We start from the raw sequence: 25,272 nt of genomic DNA on the forward strand, positions 1-25,272 counted from the left end.
GAACACTTCAACTTTCCTTGTGCCACAAATGTACCCCTCCACATGAACTCGATGTGAAAGAGAGTTCTATTTACCCACTCTCTTTTTATTCAGCTGATCGAGCGCACATGATCAAATGTACTTTCTCTCGCCTTTAAATAAAGTTTAAATATCATGGTCAAATAAAATCCAAGAGAAGTAAATACATTTATTTTTGTGTGCTAGGTTAAGCATTTGTTAGTTAGGATCAGTTCTGAGACAGTAGTTAGCACTTAAGTTGTTCTCTTAAAACTGCATGACAAAAAAGACAATGAAATAAAAAAAAAAATGTTTCAAGATATTCTTCCCTCTAAGTAAAGTATATTTATGAAATATGACTAATGTAGTGTGGTACTGAAACACATTGAATACATGTTATTATCACTTGCATTAACACTTTTACAGGGTGTTATAGTTGAAATTCAAAAGACATCACTGCTAAAACTGCAAACACCATGAAGGTTCATTGTTTACAAGGATGCAAAATGGCCATGTGTTTGTGCTCTATTCTCTGCTCTGGTAATAGCTCCAATCTGCACTGAATATTGCCTACTATTGAAAATTCCTCCCTTCTCATAGAAAAACAAAAAAAATATATATAAAAAAGCTAATGGGAAGCTTCCAGATTATAAATTCTGAATTTTTATGTTTGTTTCTGTTTTTTTACTGTCAGCCAAAAGCTTTTGAAAAACTGTGTCACTGTGACCTTTTTTCACAATCAATGTATTTCATTATTGAATATTATGCAGACTAATATATCAAAAGCTTTATCAATATTATAGGTTTGACTGCACTGATCATCAAATAATGTGCAGGGATTTAATAACAGCGTGTTTGCAATGCTGTAATGTGATACAAGTACAATATTCTGTAGCTGTAATATGATAAAAATGGTACATTTTATAAAAGTAAATTAGATTTTAGTTTATCAAAGTCAGATCAGTGAAAGATAAATTCTGAATGGATGCTACTGGTTACATCACATTACTCTTTGCTTTCTTGGATGCACTTGTATGCCTCTGTCCCTCATTTTTATACCATGACTTTTGGATTAGCTCTCTTTTTGGTGACAGATGTGAGGTATAATAAAGAGACCCATTCAGGGCAAAGTGACAGTGTTTACAGAAGGCCCCCTCCACACCCCAACTCCCTGATCTTCCAGTGTCCTCTACTTTCCCTTCATCTGTCACAGCCGCGAATAAAATTCACAGTGTTGGCTGGTGTTGGAGGTTGATAGGAGTGGTGACATAACTTCTTCTCTCAGTGCTTGGGCTTAGTGATTGGCGCCTAGACCCAAGCGCTAGGGAGGGGGTCACACATATTCCCCAACACCTGGATGCATTGTGTGAAGTCTCTGCCTGTGGCAGAAAAAAGGAATGATGGAGAAGCACTGGCAAGGTGAGTATCAGTGGGTAGGCTTTGCAAAGACATTGTAATTTTGCCCTGAATGAGTACAGTGATAGCGCCTCTGTAAAAATACCATTAATAATTACAACAATAAAAAGTATAAAGTCCTCTCACTAACTGTGAATCCCTAAAATTGTTCTAATAACAAATATTCTAATATTTAACGGGGTTGGTTTACTAAAACTAGAGAGTGCACAATCTAGTGCACCTGTGCATGGTAGCCAAGCAGCTTCTAAATTCAGGTTGTTTAAATAAGCTTTGACAAAAACTGGAATCTGATTGGTTTCTTTGCAGACCTGCACTAGATTTTGCACTCTCCAGATTTAGTAAATTAGCCCCAATGCATGTGTGTGTGTATGTCACACAAAAAAATGTGGCCAATGTGACACTATATCCCACTATATAAAAAGGACAACTGCATACTAAACAACAAAGAGAAAATACTGAACAACTGACTTGTTATACAAAGATAATAGCCAAAGCCATAAAGTTATGTGTTTGTGATATATTCTTAATGAATTACCTAATGTACTTAAATGTCTACAAGTACAACTCTAACAACTATTATTTTGAGGGGTAGTCAAGCCTTCAACATGAATATCATGTTCTTTTTTCCATGGTATTCCCCATTATACATAGGGAGCACAATACATTAGAAAGCTATATGATATCAGGATTAGCTGTGATGTCATATAATGCTGTGGAAACCATTGTTACAATAGAAGAACATAAATTGACCTAAATGTCTTACCAATGGCATAGTTTAGTATTTCTACTGGTTTCACAAACACAAGTCTTATGGCTAGATACTACTTTGAATAGCAACCCCATCACAGGAAAAAGTCTTATAAGTGAAGATTTCTTACTTGCACATGTATTTTGTTGTGCCACTGCTTGTGATTCCTTTGATCACGTAGCATTCACCTCCGTTGACACAATACGTCTTCTCTTTTTCTGAACATTTGGATAAGTGACTTGCTGTTGCTGTAATGAACAACAAGTAAATGTTTAATGTTACATCTAAGAGTATAGATGTTATACAATACATTAATACATACATAATATAAATTCAGTCACAAAAAGTAACTGGTATCATTTATGACAGATGAAAATGTGATACTAGAATATGTCCAATTTCAAATGATCATACTGGGGCATGCCCCAAAGTCTACAGTGGACATTATCTTGCATTATGGTTAATACTGAAATGCAAAAGTTGATACTCTCAAATTGTCCAAACTCACCATGGCTGAGAGCTGGAATCTACCCCCACCCCAACCACAACTTTAAACAGCCCACACAAGTTGTTCAAACCTCTGGCCAGCAGAAATAAAATGGATTATGTATGTAATAGTGACTACAAACATCTGAATTAAAATTTGTATGATAAATACAATACACTTAAATTACCAAATTTGGTAATAGTTGTGATTGATTTTATTATTATTTGTATAATAACTGAACTTCACATTCATCAAAAATTATAGTTCAAAATGCATTTTTACTACAGTAATGCATTATTCCTTTTTTGGTTTGCTTTTTTTTCTGCCTTTTTGATGATATTTTGTTGTTTAGAGTTAGAAACAAGTTCCAAGTATCTAATTCCAAACAACTGTAAAAAATCTGAGTCACATGTAAACTGGATTATTAGGATCCAGGCTGAACTTCCGATATCACATGAGCTTAGCCCTGACTATTATTGCCCTTTTGAAAAAAAGCAGCTTGCAGATCAAGAGCTGATTGCTTACTATTTTCAAAGCAGTGATTATTGCAGTCCCTTGCTGATGTTAGAAAGTGAGCTCTGATGGACTACAGCTGCTCTCAATTGCCATGGATGAGAACACATTGTGGTTGTCACACAAAACTGTGATATCCATACAACATGCGGAATGTTCCTCTGCTTTGACCTGACACATGTTTATACTGTCAAATGGCATTTGATAAAAAAGTAATGGAATGTTATCTTTTACATCTTGCATTTTGACAATCCCCCAGCAGGAAAGCAGAAATTCCATCCACTGTGCTTAACTATGGAGCCTTTCATATCAGAACCCCCCCCCCCCCCAGTGATCAATTCATTTTGGCAAACATATGACTTGGAAAATCAAATGTTAGATAAATGTAAGTATCTAAGTTTTTATAGAAAAAAATGTATTGTAAATGTAGACATTTAACTAGGTGTACTAAACTGTCAGTATTGTAACTGATAAGTGTGCATTCTTGTCTAATAGAATGCAGGATGTGCCAGGCTCACCTAGAATCTATTTTAAAAGGAACCTCCATGCAAAAATGCAAACTCTAGAATGAAAAACAACAAAGACCGCCGGCCATATTTTTTTCATAATATAAAATAAATCAAACTATTCTGAGATTGTTTCCTTATAGCTGTTTTTGTTAGAGCTAAAATGTCAAAAATGTCACTGGTCCATAGGGGGTATATAGGTATAGGAGCTAACGTGATGAAAACATTTTTGATGTTAGAGTTTGAGGGCACAGATGTGTGCAATGATTTATACAAGCAAATTATTTAACAGTGTTCATGGTACATTTCCAAGGACAAGAGATAACACAAAGGAGGAGGACAGAGCAAGGGTAGTTGTGAAGCTGCTATCCACCTTTGTTTCTGCTTACATATTTTGTTCTATCATACTGCAAAGGGATTTAGCCCATAACAAAATACAAATAAAGGCTCCTATTTGATAAGCTAAACAAGTATCAAACCCAGTTACTATGCGATGTGAAGCCCCAAGAAGTAAACAAAAAAACTTCCTATACCTCTTCTAACTGAGCCAAAACCTGCTTTATTTGTGTTTTACACACTCTCTCTCTCTGTCAGAGTTCTGAGGCAACTGTCAATCCAGAAATCAGTGGGCAGGACTGGGTTTTGCCAGCTACTGCTTGACCAGCTACATACTTGTCAACCACCAGTGACAATGCTGACAGCCAGTCTGCCTGACACATTTTTTTCATCCAACATGAGTGCCCACTAAGATTGTCAACTCTGTTCTGAATTCAAGAATAGTGCAGCATCATTGCAACACCAGCAAAGGGGACTGCATTAGGTGGTATTCACTGGCAGGATCAATGAGTATTTGTGAAACTTTGCAGAGTGACTAAGAGAAAACAGTAAGTGCAGATACATGTATAATTAAGTTCTACAACACATGTTTTTGAATGGAAAGCCATAGTTCTACTTTAAACTTTATACATAGGGAGGAGCGACGTGCTGATGTCACTGCACTGTTCAACGTCCAGATAGGAGGGTCATTTGTATTGTAGCCGGCCGGCTTATTGTCCATGTTGAATGAACCTTGCTTATATGTAAGTGATACTATTTTATTTAAATAAACACCAATCTGGTTTTACGTATGGCAAACCTTTCCTTTTTTTGGACCTATATGAACATGATTGTCGAGTGAGGACACTGGATCCCTCTGAGTCCCTGTGACAATCCAAGTCCATCCGCTCCTTAGTAGTGTTTGGAGACTGTTGTGGTCAGATCTACCATTCATTTGCAATCCCTAGAGGAAAAGACCCTGGCCGGGTATTAGCCACAAGCGAGTCAGCTTGTGCAAGCTGGTAAGTATGGACTTCATGTGGTAGTGGATTCACACTTGTCTGTGAATGTGATTGTGATATTCATAGGATGAAGACTTTAAACACCTTGTGTACTGTTTTTCATACATTATTCATCTCAAAGGATATATCTGCTTTAGTTCTATATACCATCATTGAGACTTGCTGACATATATTGCCACTGACTAATTGTGTCACTGTGCAATTTATTCATTTATGTTCACTTTTGTGTCACTATGCAATGTTTGTGTTTTCCACTATATTAGATATTAGAGCATAGCTCCTATTTTATACATTTTATCTTTTGTGTATATCTCACATTTGAGCTGCGGCTAAGTTTAGGGTTTAGGATACAGCGCAGTTTTCTTCTTCTACACATGTTTATATACATAAATTTTTACTGACATAAAAGTCCATAGGATAAAAAATGTAATTAATAAAAAATATTTAGTATATTAAAGAAGTGAAAATGAAGTGTAGCGTAAATGGCGAATTACATCCAATTTACTTTATTCAAATACGTTCCGGCAAAACTGGTGTCCGTAACAACAGCAGCTGTGTTCAAATATTTTGTCAGATACCCTATGTGACTTCACAAAGACAAATTAAATTGCCTTAGGGAACAGGACACTTTCGTTCCATGGCAATTTTTAACAAACGGCCATCACTAATTATGATGTGGAAAGACATAACTGATCCATGAAAAATGTTCTAATTCTCAAATCTTCGATGACAACACAATACTGTTTTCTCTAATTCGAAACATGCTAGCAACAAAAAAAATTTAGCATATAAAATCCTGTGACACAGAGTTGGTGAATGAGGAAGCCCAGTTGGCTAGAGCACATTATTTCATAAACAATGACGTGTTGCTACCATAAGCAGTAAAAAAAAATGCAGTTATCAAGAACAAATAGAAATTAACCTTGCTTTGATGTTATTTCTGCTCATGAGATAGTTTCTATGTGTTACTGTATATACTATATATATATATATATATATATATATATATATATAGCATAGTATGTCTGGCCTATGAGAGGTAACTCAACTAGGCACAGGAAGCCATGGCAATTCCATGCAAATAAGGTCCTGCAACTAGAATTAGTTTAAAAAAAACAAAGGAATGTGAATACAAGACCACACCCATAGTAGGTACATGGTTGGCTGTCACATAATCTGAAAAAGTTGCACTATAAGGGTATGATCACTAAAATGACCTGATCTTGCTCCCAATGCAATGCCTGATACACTATTTTTGCATGCATTGTCCTTTACCTAAATTATACCTGAATTAAACTGAACTACACTAAAACCATTATTAGCAGATAAAAACACAGCTAATTTTACAAAATTCCTGCTAAATCCCTACTAAATATAAAAGGTTAACCTGTATGGAGTTAATAAATAACAAAAAAAATATTTTTACATTTGCTTTTTGAAAATCGAACTTACCCAAAAATTTCTCTAAAAATCTGGAGGTTTTAATTTTTCACTTACAGCTTTCAGAATTTGTAAAAGACCTCCCAAACCATATATTTTCTGAAAGCACATGGCCAGTAGAATAAAAAGAAGGTGCTACTGATTTTTAAGGCAACGCAATATTTGCGCAAATGTTTATCAAATCAATATTTTCGCAAAAAATACACCAAAATCATTAATAGTGTACATAAACACAACATAACAGAATTCCTGCTAAATTGCTACTAAAGCATCGTTCACATGTGGCATACTAAAGTGTACGCCCATGGAGGGCCATGTTTACCCGTACAGGGATGCACAGGTGTTCCATGCATCCCGGTACAGGCAGTCCCATTTATGTCAATTGGGATGCAGCGGTTGCACAGGCATAGCTGCTGTTCCCAATCTGACATCTGTGTGGGTACACCACCCTAAACCAGACAGTGTGAGCTCAGGGACCTGCATGTGGACCTACATGCACGGAACACCTGTACGTCCCTTTAAAGGTACGCTGTGTATGCCCTGTGTGAACAAAGCCTTAGGCCCCTTTCACACAAGCAGACCGATCGGGTCTGCCTGTCCGTTTTTTAGGCGGGCCCAATCAGACCACCCATTGTTCTCTATGGAGAGGCTGATGTAAATGGACATATGTCCGTTTACACCTGCCTGCATCTGATCCAGTCCGCTAAAAACAGACGGATGGGGATTCTATTCCCCATCCATCTAGCAGATCAGATCGGATGGTATTGGATGGAAATGGATAGGTGGTCCATTTCCATCCGACCGCCCCATAGAGAGTAGCGGGCTCTGTCCGTGTCCGCTCTGCATCAGCGGAGTGGACACAGACCTGTCACCCGCCTGCTCAGCGGGGATCAGCAGACAGAGTCCGTTCCATGTGAAAGGGGTCTTATCAGGAGCGGCTGGTCCATTAGGGGTGCAAGGGGCGTTTGTATGATTTTATTTTTTAACCGCTTGAAACAGGTTGGACTCAGGGCACAGAGCATTGCACCCCGAACCCACCCACTTGTGACAATAGTGAATTAATATTCGCTATTGTCTTCCGGCTTCTCCTCCTGGCCAATCCGGACAGATCGGGTTGGCCGGGAGGAGAAGCTGAGGAAGCCATGGAGGGGTGGGGGGCTGTCACTGTGGAGGGGTGAGTGTGGGTGGACCCGGGGGGGTCTTACTTTGTCTGTTTTTTTTTAATTATTTTTACTTTTTTACAGTTTATTTATTTTTTGTTTTGTTGGGGGGTCTTTGGTGAGATATCAGAGGTCTAAACAGACCCCCATATCTCTTTTTTTGAGACAGAGAAAGGGACTGAATATAGTCCCTTTCTCTGTAGCACTTTACATGAATGGATGGAATCTGTATAGAGATTCCATTCATTCATAAAATTACAGTCTGATACACTCGGAGTTACAATGATCAGCTGTCAGTGGATACAGCAGCGATCGCTGCCTATATCCATTGTACAAGGGGGTTTGGTATACACATGTATACCAAGCCCCCCCAAACCACAAGTTTCCCCCCCTCCGCCGCGCTCTTCAAGCTGACAGATCACAGAGATCAGTGCAGGGAGAAGCTGCAGGCTGAGGGAGGGGAAAGAGAGATGCCGCTCAGAGCGGCCATGGATCTGGGGTGCGGGGGTAGCATGGGGGGTGATCACAGGTATTGGGGGACACATCTGGACCCCCCCAAGCCCCATGTAGCACCTAAAACCGGCGGTAGCGGCAGAGGAGGGATGCCAGCTAATGATGGTGGCTGCGGGGAGCGGGTTTGCTGGGGGGGGTCGGATCGGGTGAAAGGGGGGTAATCAGTGCTTGGGGGGAGGAGGGGATAAGAGGGAAGAGTGGGGGGAGTAGTTCTAAGTGAAAGTTAATGGCGGGAGGTGGAGTGGCAGGGGACAGGGAGGCGGCAGCGTGGGTGGGGGGTTGCGGTCACATTAGGGGTTCCGCTGATCAGAGTTATAGAATTGTTCAGTCTGCTGATCAATTCTGATATAAGCTTATGGTCAATGAAGTGACCATAAGCTTATAGGAGAGGGAGAAAGAAGGTCCATACGGCGTATGGACTTGGCCACCTGCGGGCACTTTTTAGGTCCATACGGCATATGGACCTGGCAGTGAAAGGGTTATATATATTGAAATTATGTTTAAATTACATTCACATGTTAAAGCTTATATCTCATTTTAGTGATGAAGTTTACATCTACTTTAGGTTCATAAAGTGTGCTGCATGGTTAACGACAGCAAGTCCCAGTCCTACAGACAACAGGCTGGCCTAATACTAATTATATTTTAAAATACTTATTCAAATTCAAGATATTAATAAATAATGTTAGAATGTATGTATCACATTTTTTAGAAAAGACTTTAAAGCCACAAATGAAGAGTCATAAGAAAATGCTGTTTGCATTTACTCTTCTTATTCCCCTCAAAGAATGAGCACAGCACAAGCCTCAGATAACCTATCCGCAGGACAAACACTGAGCAGATAATATTGGACAATGTATTTCCTGGAAGCATGTCCAAGAGGGAGAAAACACAGATTGAAAGTGACTTTATTGTATTTAGAGATAATAGCATACCAGATATTTCAAAGTGTGGTTTCCTGATAAAATAACATGCAGGATAATATACGTATGATAGCATATATGGTTGAACTGAAGTAGGAAAAATATACCTGAAGTAGCTCTAAACATAGTTTTTCTAAAACAATATTCATATATTTTAGCAAACTGGAAAAGAGGAGAAGGGTTAGAATTCAGGAAAATGTTTTTATTGCCATTTGTGCCTCTCTTTGCTGGTGACAACTGCTCTCCATATACCATGTATATGTGTCACAGGTACAGCATGTGAAAGAAAATATTCATAATTGGGTCACAGACAGAAACAGAAATCTGCAGACGATTTGAACCTCTTCAATGCTTGCTTAAGCAAAACATATAATTCAATTAGACAAGTAAGTTGCATTAACCTTTATCTTTTTAGGCAGACAACCATGCATTAAGACCTCTAGTGGTTTTGTGTATATATATATATATATATATATATATATATATATATATATATATATATATATATATATATATATATATACTGTATATATATATATATATATATATATATATATATATATATATATATACTGTATATATATATATATATATATATATATATATATATATATATAGATATATCTATATATGTATAGATATATATATCTATATATATATATATATATATATCTATATATGTGTGTATATATATATATATATAGATATATATATATAGATATAGATATATAATATATATATCTATATCTATATATAGATATATATATCTATATATATATATATAGATATATATATATATATCTATATATATATATATCTATATATATATATATATAAATATCACTTAAGTTTGCTTATGTCATACTTTTGTAAGTAAATAATAATTTCACCAACTACTACTATTTTGCTTTTATCAGAAAAAAACTATCCTGCACAGGTGCAATTCAAGTTCAAACCAAAGGATGTTAAAAAAAACACACAGCTACAATATTTCAAGTCTGGATGGACAGGTTTGACATCTGCTTTAACCAGTGACTTCTGTGAGTACAGATTAGCCAAATCATTATCGCAGGATTTCCTGAGCAAATGCTACTGCTCGGGCCAGTCACTATGCAGATACACACTGTTATTATAAAGACTGAGGCATTCTTTGGCAGGTTCAGCTTGGCAGGTATGAATGAGCTTTACAAGAATATATTTCAGAATGAGAGCCACATAGTTTCCTGACATGTGACTGATTAGGTAATTTGATGTTTAACATTTTAAGTTTCCAAGAAAAAAAGTACAATTACTGATTAAGTAGTTGATTAGATACTGATTAAGCAGCTACACACAACCTCCCCACTTCTCCCACTCAAAGAGCCATGTCAAAGAGTTGATCTTGACACTGGCAACAACTTACCAGTGTCAGAATGATGTAGGGAATCTGGTTACAAAAGATGGAGAGATGGCAAAGGTTCTGAATTTTCTTCTCCTTGGTCTTCACAAGGGAAACGGGGGGATTCTGTAACCAAGTCTGCAATGTTTATCTTCAAAACACATCACAGGAAGCACCCTCATGGCTAACAGAGGATAAAATTAGAAGTAGACTTGAAAAACTTAACATTAATAGGTCACCGGGACCAGATGGCTTGCACCCAGGGGTCCTTAAGGAACTCAGTCAGGTGATAGCCAGGCCATTGTTCCTAATTTTTATGGACAGTCTACTGACTGGAATAGTGTCAGCTGATTGGAGAAAAGTTAATGTAGCACCAATATTTAAAAAAGGGCCAAAATATATCCCTGGGAACTACAGGCCAGTTAGTCTAACATCAATAGTTTGCAAGCTCTTGGAAGCGATGTTAAGGGACTATATACAAGATTTTAGTAATAAAAACTGTATTATTAGCAATAATCAGCATCGATTCATGAAGAATCGTTCTTGCCAGACCAATCTTTTAACCTTCTATGAGGAGGTGAGCTGCCATCTAGATAAAGGAAGGCCTGTAGATGTGGTGTATCTGGATTTTGCAAAGGCATTCAATACAGTTTCCCATAAACGTTTACTGCACAAATTAAGGTCTATCGGCATAGACCAAAGGGTGAGTACATGGATTGAAAACTGGCTACGGGGGCGAGTCCAGAGGGTGGTGCTAAATGGGGAGTACTCGGAATGGTCTGGTGTGTAAAGTGGGGTCCCCCAGGGTTCTGTCCTGGGACCAATTCTATTTAATCTATTCATAAATGATCTGGAGAATGGGATAAACAGCTCAATCTCAGTTTTTGCGGACGATACAAGGTTAAGCAGGGCAATAACTTCTGTGCAGGATGCGGAAACCTTGCAAAAAGATCTAAACAATTTAATGGGGTGGGCAACCACATGGCAAATGAGGTTTAATGTTGAAAAATGTAAAATAATGCATTTGGGTGTTAAAAATATGAATGCAATCTACTCGCTAGGGGGAGAACCTCTGGGGGAATCTAGGATGGAAAAGGACCTGGGGATCCTAGTAGCTGACAGGCTCAACAATGGCATGCAATGCCAGGCTGCTGCAAGAAAGGCCACCAGAATATTGGCATTCATTAAAAAGGGGATTAACTCCAATGATAAAACAATAAAAGACTCTGGTCCAGCTGCACCTGGAGTATGCAGTCCAGTTCTGGGCACCAGTCCTCAGGAGGGATGTGCTGGAACTGGAGAGAGTCCAGAGAAGGGCAACAAAGCTAATAAAGGGAATGGAGGATCTCAACTATGGGGAAAGGCTGCAAGCATTGAACTTATTCTCTCTGGAGAAGAGACGCTTGAGAGGGGATATGATTTCAATGTACAAATACCGTACTGGTGACCCCACAATAGAGAGAAAACTTTTTGGCAAAGAGAATTTAATAAGACACATGGCCATTCACTAAAATTAGAAGAGGAGCGGTTTAACCTTAAACTACGTAGAGGGTACTGTAAGACCGGTAAGAATGTGGAATTCTCAGCAGTGGTTTCAGCGGGGAGCAACGATAATTTCAAAAAACAATTAGATGGGCACCTAAACTACCACAACATATAGTGTACTATTAACATAAAAATGCACACACAGGTTGGACTTGATGGACTTGTGTCTTTTTTCAACCTCACCGACTATGTAGCTATGTAACTAAGAATCACTAAGAGACCATCCCAATGGAAGAGCTCCCTTAGCTAGCTATTGTTGCCCATGTCATTTTAGGCTTAATTTATTTTAAATTGCTCTTTAAATCAGTAGTAAAGCCTGCTTTGTGATTTTTACCTACAGGTAAGCCTATAATAAGTCCCAGCAAGGTGTGTCGGGCCTTCAGAGCGCATGCGCCGGTGATGTCACTGGCAGCATCCAGGGTAAATACTGTATCTCCTAAATGGTTCATTTAGGAGATACAGTATTTACCCTGGATGCTGCCAGTGACATCACCGGCGCATGCGCTCTGAAGGCCCGACACACCTTGCTGGGACTTAAAACCTTCGTACCAGAACTGAGGGCTCCCGTGCACTCCGGCATGCTGGAGAAAGACTGGGGCAAGATGTCAGCCCTCCCAGCCGTGGCAGTGTGCCACGGGAGGGCTTCTTTCTAAGGTAAGTATTTCATAATGTGCTAGTATGCGATGCAGGTTTTTTTCTTTTTTTAACCAGCCGTGGTGAAAAATAAAGGGATCAAATTGGGTGCCCATAAATACCAATCTATGTTTGTAACCTAGTCTCATAAAATTTCTGTTGGTATTTATTGTCACTGAGAAACTATTTTTCTTGCAGTGATAACTGTTCTAGATAGAAGAAAAGCCCCATGTAAACCAGGAGGCACTGCTCAACAAACCAGCAGATTCAGACACCTGATCAAAGCTTCAGACATCTGGACCTTTAACAAATCAGAATATACTTGCATATTCCAGGGATGTTCCAGAGTTTTAATCTAAAATTGGGAAGCATGCATAGAATTACAACACACATATGACAGATGTAATCAGGACACACCCACAGGTATCATTACAATAATTTCACAATGTATATGTACTCCTTCAAAGTTTTATATCTAACAGCAAACTTCAATATAACCTTGTTACATCCTAAACATCATTATTTATTGAATGCACTGTTTTTAGTTTAGCTTGTTTACTGTACTTTCTGCAAGGGGATACATCTGTATTTAATTTTTCCTTAATAATCACAAGATAATGTAATTTGTGAGAAAATATATTTTATAGTACCACACACAAAATACAAATGTTTTTATATTTCACTGGGGCTGATTTATATTAGAATTGCTGAAGTTTTATCTTTAGTTTTCTATTCAAATTCTCACAAGCCCATTAATAATTAGAAACACTCATTATAAAATGCTGTAAATTAGGGGATATACTACTTGACAGAACTCCAGAAATAATTAGCAGCGACTAAAGATTATTCCATTAATTTTTTTTTTCGTTTGGTTGAACTAGATGGAGTTATGTTTTTTTTTTCAATCTGACTAAGTAACCATGTAAAGATGAGTTAGCAACTATGTACCTATGTAAAGATTAGTTAAAGTGGCGTTCCATCCAAAAGTGGAAGCTCCGCTTATCTGCTTCTTCCCCCATCCGATGCCACATTTGGCACCCTTCGGGGTACCTATCACCACTTCTGGGAGACCTGGCTGTGGCGAGATGCGGTGAGATCCCCCAGGAGTTGGACCCCCCTCCTCCTTCCCCCGCCACCAGGCCATTCACAAAGTGCAGTGTGCTTCCTGCATGTTCAGTAGGGAACCGGCTGTGAAGCCGCTAGGCTTCACTGCCGGTTTCCACTACAGGCAATGGTGGCAGCAGCACTCAACAGCCGATGGATACATCGGCTGGGTTGCCAACATCGCTGGATTCCAGGACAGGTAAGTGTCCTAATAATAAAAGTCAGCAGGTACAGTATTTGCAGCTGCTGACTTTAATTTTTTTTTTTTTTTGGTGGGGGGGGGGGGGCTGGACCTCCTCTTTAACGTCTGGTTCACTTCGGATTTTTTGCGATCTGTTTCCACAATCCAATCCACCAGGTTTACATCCACCTGATCTTTAACAGTTTTTTTGACAGTCTGTTTAAATTAATTTAATATAAAAAAGCTAACATTAGTGCAACATTCTCATACACAATTTTGAGCATGGCTCTTAAAGCATTCATTCAGTAGCGTTGGTTAGGGTTCCATTGTTAGAGGTCTGCACACCCCTTCATTCATAGTGATTCCTGATGTTTTGGATAAGTACTATTCAGTGAAAGATAGCAATTCTGAATTAGTTTAAATGTTGTTTAAATAAAAAAAAAGTTTATAGAGAATTTTTAGGGGATAAGACAGATATCTATTGCCTGTGTATTGCTCTTATTTGCTAATGAACAACGTGCAATATTATAAGGACTGACTCAAAGTGGAACTGAAAGCTGATAGTATTCAAAAGGTATCCTGAAGGAAGGAATACAGTCTTGTGACTCCCATTGGCAAATCAGATGGAAGAACTGAGGTGGTTTGGATATGGTTTAATCGTTAATATATAATAATCATAATATTTAATAAATTGTATAAACCAAGCAAATGTTTTGCATTTAATCATGGTCTCGGACTGATAATGCAGTCAAGATAGTCAAAGTTTCTTCATTTAGCAAATGCTCAGAAACACATGGTAAAGTAAGTATCTTTCTCTGCTTTCACACAGTAAAGGGTTTTGAGTGAGTTAAACTGTTATGTGCTTTGTCTTTGAGCAAATCCAGATTTAACAGGATTATTCCAGGCAAAGAGCAATCTTGGGGTCAGTCACATTTACATGTTGTTTCATGTTATTCACAAACCTTCTTTCCAGTTTTCACATGCTATGCATACAGCACTAAATGATAAGCATTCATTTACTTCTGTAGCAGTACACTTTTAACGACACATATATTTAATCAATACTTAAATATACATGGTTATAGCTGTATAGATCGTTTATAGTATGTGATTGGATGGGGGAATCGTTTTAAAGTCAGTCAGTATCTGTATCAATCAGTAGTCTGTTTAAAATCTTGCGCAGCTGCTATCAGGGAAATCTGAATTTCATAAAAGATTACTCTAATCTAAGCAAGTGGTAGTCAAACATGATCAAAACAGTTAAACTATCTAGAATATGATGGTGTAAACATGTTGCCTACTCTCTAAATAGAAGACAGACTATCAAAGGAATTTGAATGTTGGCATGAATATACAATGGTTATCACAAGCACGTCAGTTTATTGCACGCCTGCAGTCACAAACATTAATGGATGGTTGGATACTGATGTCTTTGCAGACAGTTTTGCCGCCAATAAAAATAATTCTCTAGCGCCGGAAGCTTTTCTGGTTTGGGTAATACCGTAGGACTAAGGAGCAACATGTGGGCTGGTAATCTCAGGAAAAAAATGATAGTTACTGGGAAAAGTTTTCTGACATGCCCAAATGCTTTGTCTCTCAAAAGTGGCTGTTGCATTCCACTCTGCAAATATCTAATGAGTGCTGTCACATGGTTGGGAGTGAAACAGTGAGAGTGCACATAACCCTGTGTAAACTTGCTCAGCAACTCAAAACGGACACAAGAGTCCTAGCTGGTTTGGCCATGGTTCCCCCAAGGGGAAGTAAACACACACTGCTTATGGGCCCTCTTGTAAAGTGAACCTGATCTTTTCACTTTAAGAATATGATGCCATTTTTTTACTTGTCCTTCCAAACAACACAGTTGACTACTGTCTGTTATTTCTTTTTGTTTGCACTAGCAGTTTTCATGAGAAACAAACTGAACTTTTTTTTTTTTTTCAGGACAAGCTTTTGTAGGTCTACCCCTTTCTTCTCTGCCCAAGCAGTACTGATACACAAAGAATTAGCAAGATGTTAAGAAAAAATCTGCAAAGAAAACACTATCTGGTAACAAAAAAACAACATACACTGGGTAATAAAAGGGAAAAGGTTGGTCAGACAGAGTAGACAAGAATTATCATTTGAGTTTAAAGGCATTCATGGGTATTTATAAAGTTCCCATTAAGAACCAAAACATTCATGTCTTGCAAAAAGCAGTCTGATTGTGAGAAATGATGTTTCACAGACTGTCAGATCTGAACCAGGGACCTCTGTGGGATCTGGCCGTGGTTCTTCTCTATGCCAAATGAAATGCTGGACAGGTCCCTGTCTGATCCCTCGGACATTCCGGCTTCAAAGCTTTTCATTGTAGAACTTCCTGTTTGACAGATTATTGTGCTCTGTCCAGCCAATATTGTTCTCCTTGCTCTCCTGTTGCCATTCGTATCTTCATTACCACTCATTACCAACGTTTGGCTTGTTCTTCAGCTATGCTTCCACTTGATCCCAACCTGCAACCATTTGTTACTGGCCTTTGACTCGCTCCTCTACTACACTTCTGCTTGTTCCTGACTTGGCCCCAGAGGTGAGCCTGTGTCATAAACCAGGATGACCTGTTTGTATATTTATCTTGCTGGTCTGTGTGAACTTTTCTATTGCTATAGCTCCTGGTCTCCCAGCCTGGTCCCAAACAATTTGCAATCATCTTCTTTAAGTTCTTATATAATGTACATTCACATTCCTTTTTGTGATTTTTGTCTTGTTTCACAAGTGTAACATCCCTGGCTGCACTTGTTGCCCCCACCCTCTTTTATGAAGGGGTGCAACTCTTTGCTTATCTTTCTTATCCCTTCTAGTGCTGGATTGTATGTGGCTACTTGAGGTAACCACATACAACTCTCAAAGTAAAACTAAAGGTATTGTTTTTTAAATTTTGAATTGAGTAAGGGGGGGTTAAAACCCCTGTTCCTTTTTTTTGCCATATGGTTCCCATTGGTGAGATTGCTTTTCACTTCCTGTTTCATAGGTAAAAGAGGTAATAGAGGGAGAGAAAATCCCCCTAAAGACAGTGAATCCCTGGTTGTCACTAGGGTCACCAGAAATAGTGTCCCTACTGAAAAAGGTCTCCTCTATTACTGTTCCCGAAGACAACCCAAAGTTTGAGATTTTTACTGTTAACAGTAAACAGGGCAATTAGAGAAAGGGTGAATCTCCCTAACAGTACAGCAATAAAACCTGACATCTGTTCTAATCTCACAGGGGGGGCATGACCGAAAAAGGTCTGTCGATCGGCATTTGATCAGCTCGCTCAGCCAATGGCTGAGAGCTTTGACTGGTGTCTTTTGGTGGGGGGGCATTCCCCTGTCAGAACATAATAGCTCAGTGGGGGAGATCGCTGGACTAACATTGGTTAGTACAGCGGCTCCTCCTCAGTTCTTCAGCTACTTCAGTACTAAGCTTTATACTTTAAAAACAGCCTTTATGAAGATTTCCGCCAGTAATCTGACATATTTATTTCTGTCTTCTAGGCCAAAGCATATCCAGTGTTATCCAGTGGTCTTGCTGTGTACAATGGCTCGTTTGGTGTGTTCCTTCCATATTCGCTTTACAAACACTGGATATATTTGTTTATGACTATCACAACTTCACTTTAATGGCATTATTTAGACTTTAAGGTCTTCCAGGGGTCATTTTCTCAAAAAAGCAAACACCAGGACACTCAGGTCATTTGCAGACGACATAGCACTGGCAGCAGAAAGAGAGGTTATGGTCGTGTAATTAGTACTAATTCTTTAAACAGAAAATGGCAGCTGGTAGGAGTCAAAGCTATGGGCTTATAGAATGTTTAGTATTCTAATCAGTTAAGTATAATAAGGCCATTCTGATGAATAGAATGTGCTATGCCTGTATCCCATTTATAAATAAATAATAGGCTTGCTCTATGTTTTTACATATCATCTGTGCTCTGTATATTTAAGTATTTGGGATGTATTTAATCAGTCATTATTTCAGAATGCTAATGTTGCAAAACACTATTTATAAAATACATCTTTGGCTGTACACATATATATATATATATATATATATATATATATATATATATATATATATATCAATTCAAGGTACAGCTAAATGTGTATTGTTTAAATTAGCCATTTAGATCAGTTGGTAAAATAAATATATTTTTTTACTAAAATCGCCAATCACATGCATGCATACAGTAAATATATAATTTTTTATTTCCCTTGCACAGGTTTGGGTATTCAAAGTGAAAACAATGTCATCATATTTACCAAGGTGAATGGAAATTCACTTTGCAAAGTGAGTTTTCTCTACGCCTTTAGTAAATCATAGGGTTTGATTTACTAAAGACAAATACGTTGTTCACTTTGCAAGGGGTTTTGCACTTTGCTAAGCGATTTTCCCTTAGCTTAGTGAATGAGTTAAAGCTCTGCTGACTCTCATTATCATCCAATCATGGGCAACCACATGAACTGATTTTTGTTTTCCTTTCTTGTGATTGGTTACTTTATGCAAAGTGGATTTTCACCACATTCACTAAGTTAAGGGAAAATTCCCTTTGCAAAGTGACCAGCCTATTTGCATTAGTAAACCAACCCCATGGCCTCTAGTCTAATATGTACAGAGCTTCAGCAACAATCTTTATGTTACATGGAAACAGGCAATCTGTTTAGTGTTTCAAATTGCTGCGATACATCAGATTGTTCTAGTACATCATTATATGTTTACAGTTCAAACTAAGTCACCTCCAAACTATATTAACTGTAATCAGTGTGTGGTAGACCAGCAACTGTCTTAGCTCAATTTCATTGTAGGGGAACTGCTTTAAGTGAGCCATGAAGGTATTTAAAATTCAACAAGTTAGGCAGTTCACAGTTCACTGGAAATGTGCTAGGCCAGCATCCAAGCTTAGTATATCTTCAATCTCCTTTTCATCTCTTCAAATCTGCTGCAGGTTGGAAATATTTCATCTCCATTTCTAATGTGAGATTGCACTGAAGTAGATCATGACTTTCTAAATAATGAGAACAAGATACAAATTCCTGCTTCAATCTAGAGACATAAATAGTTCATAGTCATGGTCTGCTGGCCACAAAGAAAAATAGTTGAAGTAACAAATTCATTAGCTTAAGTTCTGATTTTACCATTACTATATATTATAGGGGTAAGTCATCACTCACTGAGGAGTTATGAAAACAAAAAACTACTTTACTATTATTATTCTTTTCAACACTAAACTTTTATTATTCCTTTCAACACCAAACCATGGTGCTTAACATAGATCAATGGTTTATTTAACTAACCCTAGGAAAATGACTAATATAGTTGTAATACAAACCTGGCTTCATACTTTAATCATTAATCGTATTTGTCTTGGAGAATAACTTTCTTAAACAGCTTTGTTGTCTGGGTTCACAAAATGTACATATTTCTAGAGTATGAATATATGTAATTAATTAATATTCTAGTGAACAATGCTCATCATCTTTATTGGAATTTAATTATACAGCAAATCCATAAAGTATTTACAGATATTTTAACAGGTGGATCAGCTGTCCACAGGCTGCAAATGTAGGAAATATATGAAGGATAAAGAAAGTGGAGCTGTAAAACGATACTTATAATCTGATTGCTTGTCTCAGAGAATATTGCATTTTTCCTTACAACACTGTTCAAGAACAAACCTATTGGCCACATGGGTTGACTCCATGCTGACAAGTGTCAATCAAGGATTGTACAATAAAAATCATAATCTGATCAGGTGAAGATATATTTCTGCATACAGATGAACCAGTTAATGTGATGTGATCAATACTGTTTTTGAAATGGGCCCTCTTATCCTACCTGTCCATTGAGCCAAATGTACAACATTCATCTGCTGTGCAACTTTATTTTAACCAAATAAATAAGTTAATGAATAAGGGTGATGTTAAAGTGTTACTAAACCAAGTAATATAAAAACAGTTCATCACGACTCCCCCCTCCCCCCCCACAGTGCCCACAGCTTATAAAGTATGTCCAGAGCTGTGTGTTCAGGTAGGAGGAGATATCCACTATAGCCTGTATACACGCCCACATGTGTGATGTCAATATCATGTGACCTGGCTAGCTCTGAGAACAAGTTAATGTTCTCTCCAGAATAAAAGACACAACTGAGCATGTTCAGGTTGGCTACCCTGCCTGTGTGTTAGCTGGCCTTCCCCAGATAGACAGTACAGGAGGGAAGGATCTTAAGCTTAAGTTCCACAGCGAGTATAACAAGCATGCTATTCTGGATATACAGACTGATTTTACTGTTGTGGTTTAGTAACACTTTAACCTCCCTAGCGGTATGATTATTTCAGATTTTAGGTGCTGAAAGCGGTACAATTATTTTGCATGGAAATTTGGCTTTTTTTATTGTAGGCCTGTAATTCTTAACAATAACAAAATCTGTCCAAACAAGAGAGTCTAGTAGATATCCCGGGTATGATGAAGTTTGAAACACAAAAACATAAATTATAATATAATAAATAAATATAAATAATTTAAAAAAATAATAATATAATAATAATAAAATAAATTTCCCCACGATTCACTATCGCTCAATTCTGCAAGTGTTCTAATTTACTATCGCTGTTTTCTAGCTGGTCTAAAGCCACTTTTGACATAAAGGGACACTTTTTGGTTGCTATGGACAACCTCCAGTTTCCAGGCAGAAAGAACAGTATATATAACATAAAACTGCATGCAGGGCATGGGCCAAAGCACTGGGGACAAAAGGGATGTGAAATAATTTCATACAGTACTGTAATCTGTAAGATTGCAGTACTGTATGTGTTGTGGTTTGTACATTTTTTTGAATTTGCCGCCAGGCTCCGCCCCCGTGCATCGCGACGCTTGCAGGGAACGGAGCCTGGCATGGAGAGGCTTCGGAGGAGACAGAGCCTGCAGACACAGCGGGGGACATCGCAGGATCCTGGGGACAAGGTAAGTAACGCCGCACCAGGATCCTGCAATGTAATCCCGAGTGTGGCTCGGGGTTACTGCTAATGGGACTGAAATTTAACCCCGAGCCACACTCGGGAAAACCGTCAGGGAGGTTAATGTACAGATGTTCCAGTAAATGTTCTGAGAGTGACTTACATTTGTAGGCGTTCTTACAAGTAACCACAACTCAAGTCTATAATCTTGGGAAATAGATTTTAGAGTTTGATAATTGCATCCCATCTTTGAAATACAGAAGCAAAATCAACACTATTATCTATTATTCCTTTTGTTTTCTTACATGATTCTGACTTTCTCCTCGTGTTTGGCTTGCCTCTTTCTATCTCTGGCCCTCTACCTCCTTCACCTAATAAAGTAAGAGAAGGAACAAAAAAGAATCAGAGCAGTGATAACTACAGGGCATTATATTCATAAGAAAGAATCATTGGTTCATTTTTATAGACCTGATCAATTCTAATTTCTCATTAATCTATCTATACCCTTTAACATTTTTTCCTGGGTTTGTAGATAAAACTTTCAGTATTTGGTAAATCATCTCTTAAGACTTCATCCTATATAGAATATTTACTATTAGGATATATGTGTTTTGTAGGGTAAGGTAAGGTAGTAATTAATGGGTTACCCAGCCCCTTATCCATTGTCATAGTGGAAACTCATACAAAGATTGAACCATTTAGGGCTAACCTAGCAGTGAAAGACAAATGCTTCTGACCATTGCTCAGATACATTGGTCATTTAGGGATACCCCACAGGATGATATAAGCACTCTCTGCCATCAAATAGCTTGTTAGGAAATTGCCAAATCCTTCATCTTCTCGATGTAAAGTGTAGCATCAGTCATATTTGTGTGTTTGTGTGTGTTGAGCAAGTTGTGCAAGAAACAGTGGTGGTGTCTGTTGCTACAAGAAAAAAGGGGGATAAATCTCAGTTCACTCTTCACAGAAGAACATCTCACTTCTCGGGTCAGTTACCATAACAAAAACATAAATGTTACATAACAATTACAATAAATTACAATTTTTCATAGAATTCTTTTTTCCTAAACTTTTACATGGCATAATCATTTATCATTTGATTTTCTGATAGAAAAAAAGAACCTTTCAACAACATCAAGGTCAAGCTACATACAGTATACTGTGCTGAAGAAGGCAATACAAAAATAGACTTTGTCTTTATTTGGTGTATTTTATTACAATCCATTAGAGCTGACTCATGCCTTTTCCTTCCACACTGAGGGCACTGAAATCAATGTAGAAATCCTTACAAATTACTGAAGCTTAACATGGAAATCAAGGACAATGGTAGCTGCTAATATGCTCGCAGTGATATTCACTAACTGCATACAGAACTTTGGGACAATATAAGATTATGTCAGTCTAGATGGTTTAACCCACACTATATTCAAATTGTAATTTGCCATAGTGTGTGTGTTGGGGAGATAACATTATTAGTTAAAGTGGTTGTCAACCCTTACAGATCACTTTCACCTACAGGTAAGCCTAGATTAAGGCTTACCTGTAGGTGCTTGAAATATCTCCTAAACCTACACGGTTTAGGAGATATTTACTATTTCCCTGAACAATGCTGTCTTCTGCGCATGCGCTCTCTTGAAAGGGCACGCTGTGCCGTTTCAAGCTGGGGTCATGCCGTGACTGGCGGCTCAGTGACGTCACGCGACTCCAGCCAGTCACAGAGCCGGAGTTCGCGGCCCCAAGAGGAAGAGGGGTGAAGAATGGACGCTCGCTGCCAGTGAGGAAATCGGGGACATCGCAGGCTCCTGTGTCAGGTTAGTGACGCATAATAGGCTACTAAGCGATACATAGTAGCCCATTATGCTTAACCTTTGCAGGGAAACAAAGAGGAAGTAAAACCCACCAGGGTTTACTTCCTCTTTAAGCACTTTTGCAAGGCATTATTGGGTTGAAAATTACAACTGGTATATGCAAGATAATAATTATTTTACTATTTACTATATCTAAAGCTCAATTGCATATGTTTAGTTACTATAGCTCTGAATGTACTTTTACCATAATAAAGCCTATGTGCCTATCCATAAAAGACTATTTAAAAAAATAAATCTAGTGCTGAGACTTTTCTATTCTAAAAGATACACCGTATAACTGCTGGAGACCTCTATACTTACAGCTGAACTCTAATTCCCTCCACTCCAGCAGTGCCATGTCTACAAGCTCCCTTGCTGGTCTGACATCTTCTCCCATGCATCTTGCATGTTTAGGATGTTTGGTAATCTTCACAGGCCTGGCCTGGATTGTGTAACTCCCGCACATGCGCACAGAAGTGCATTCATGCCAGCATTGAAACATGCTGAGAATGCATATTATACAAAAGCTTGCAAACTGCAAGGTAAGAGTGCTTTATTTAATGTATGTTTCTTCTGCCATATCATTGAAAGTGAAAGTAAAAGAAAATCCCAAATTTTGGGTTGTCCCCAGAAAAGTAATAAAGGGGAAATCTTTCAATGGGGACACTAGTTCTGGTGAGCTGGGGGTCCCCACGGAATTCCCTTAATTTGCAGGGATTTCCTCTCACTTCCTGTTTGGCTATAAGATAAAAAGTGAAGGGAAATCTTTGCAATGGGACACAGATGGCAAAAAAAAAATATGACAGGGGTTATAACCCTCCCTTACTCTATCCAAAATGAAAAAAAAAAGTTTTGTCTATAGTTCTACTTTAAAGTTAAGTTTCATTTTACCTAGGAACTTTTTGGTTTACACCTATATGCTTCCCCAGGGCCAGACAAATGCTCACACTAAATTTGGACACATTTTCAGCGGAAGGTAGGCAAACAAAAGCAGTGAACTCTTTAAGTACAGTAGTTGATAACATGAATTGCTTTTTTATATAAACATGTCTCTTCCTAGCACTGAACATAATATGATGTAGCATTGTTAACTTGCCAATGTGTGAAATTGTTAAGCTACAAGCTACAGCTACAGTTCTGACCTACAGATCAATAAAAATAAGGCTGGCGTCTACCAGTGAATGATTTTCATTCCTAGTAGAACAGTATGACCTTGTCTACTTTCTTTTATGAAATAACGTCTGTTAGTTACAATAATTTCTTTTTCTTCTTTACTATAAATCTTATTTATATGTTCATTAAAATGCTTTTTATTTCACTCTAAGTTCTAGTGTCAGATCTGATTTTAATGACATAACAATGCAAAAACATGACAAAACAGAACTGTCATTGTTTTAAACCGAATAGTGAAAACAAGGGTTTTTCTATGGACCTTTTGAAATACATTTGACAAGGTTTAACGTTAAAGTGGTTGCAAACCTGAATAATGGTTTGCACCAATATAGGTAGGTAATTTACTCCCAAAAAATTATTAACAAGCAGTTTTAAAATTCATTTAACAACTTTTGTTTGCTGCCTATCTCCCAGGTCACATAACCTTTGCTGCTTTTCTGTACTCTAAATGACCCAAGTAATGGGCAGAACCAAGCCCCAGAGCCTCACAGTGACATGCATAATATAAACACAGTCTACCCTTTCGTGAATACCAATGACAGCATGGCTGTAGAGCCAATGTCAATCAAAGCTCTTATCTTCCCTACCAGGTAGTGCTGCTGGTGACGTAAGAAAATGGAAGCTTGATGGGCAGAATAAATTGTAGAAATGGCTTTTCTTTTAGTTTGTTCAGTGGCAACATTCCACGGGGTAGAGGAGACTGCAGATCATTGTTACTGCTAACAAGGAAGAGCTTTTGGTTTGCCAGGAGTTCAGCTTTAAACTTCTGTACATGGAAAGTTTTGTTTCTAATGCTAATTTTTTTGTTGTGTTTAACTGCTGTAAAAGCATCAAGTTCCAGTAATCTAGTGAACATGAGGACATTATTTCCTTAGATTTAGACCTCTGACTTTTTTTCTGACAAGAATGAATTGGATTTGAGACAGAACTAGGTCCTGTGAATAACTTTTTAACCAGGAAACTGGTTGTTTTTTTTTCCTACTAAAATACCACTTATTGTTTAGTGAATGGTTCCAGTAGAACTTTTCAGTCAACACATAAACCCACTACTATGGCATTTCTGTACTGTAAAGTGCTTGTAAAGTCTTGTTTAAAAAAAAATAATAATAACAAACATGCACAGAGCAGCCCGGATCCTCCTCTTCTCGGGTCCCTCTTTGCTGCTCCTGGCCCCTCCCTCCCTCCTATCGAGTGCCCCTACAGTCAGCAGCTTCCTATGGGGGCACTGGAGCCGAGTCAAAGCTCCATGTGCCCATTCAGACAAGGAGCCTCGCCCCGGCCCGCCTCCTCTTTTCCCTGATTAGCTGACTGACTTTGATTGACAGCCGGGGGAGTCAATGGCACCACTGCTGTGTCTTAACCAATCAGGAGGAGTGTCCCTGATGGCTTAGACATTCGTGGACATGGCT

The 25,272-nt window shown here is 38.1% G+C and overlaps 1 protein-coding gene across 13 annotated transcripts in view; it reads right to left on the reverse strand.

The window, feature by feature from the left end:
* NRG1 (neuregulin 1) overlaps positions 1–25,272 on the reverse strand; it is a 934,313-nt gene that overhangs the window by 26,197 nt on the left and 882,844 nt on the right. For 10 of the 13 annotated variants that reach the window (XM_073598311.1, XM_073598335.1, XM_073598318.1 and 7 more), the window contains 2 exons: positions 21,149–21,214; positions 2,292–2,409 (listed from right to left, as the gene is read on the reverse strand). In XM_073598311.1, coding sequence (XP_073454412.1) covers positions 2,292–2,409; positions 21,149–21,214 — 184 coding nt within the window. The remainder of the gene's footprint in view (positions 1–2,291; positions 2,410–21,148; positions 21,215–25,272) is intronic. The other 3 variants (XM_073598350.1, XM_073598341.1, XM_073598367.1) reach the window with 1 other exon arrangement.

Source organism: Aquarana catesbeiana, linkage group LG01, assembly GCF_042186555.1.
Source record: "Aquarana catesbeiana isolate 2022-GZ linkage group LG01, ASM4218655v1, whole genome shotgun sequence".
Taxonomy (NCBI): domain Eukaryota; kingdom Metazoa; phylum Chordata; class Amphibia; order Anura; family Ranidae; genus Aquarana; species Aquarana catesbeiana.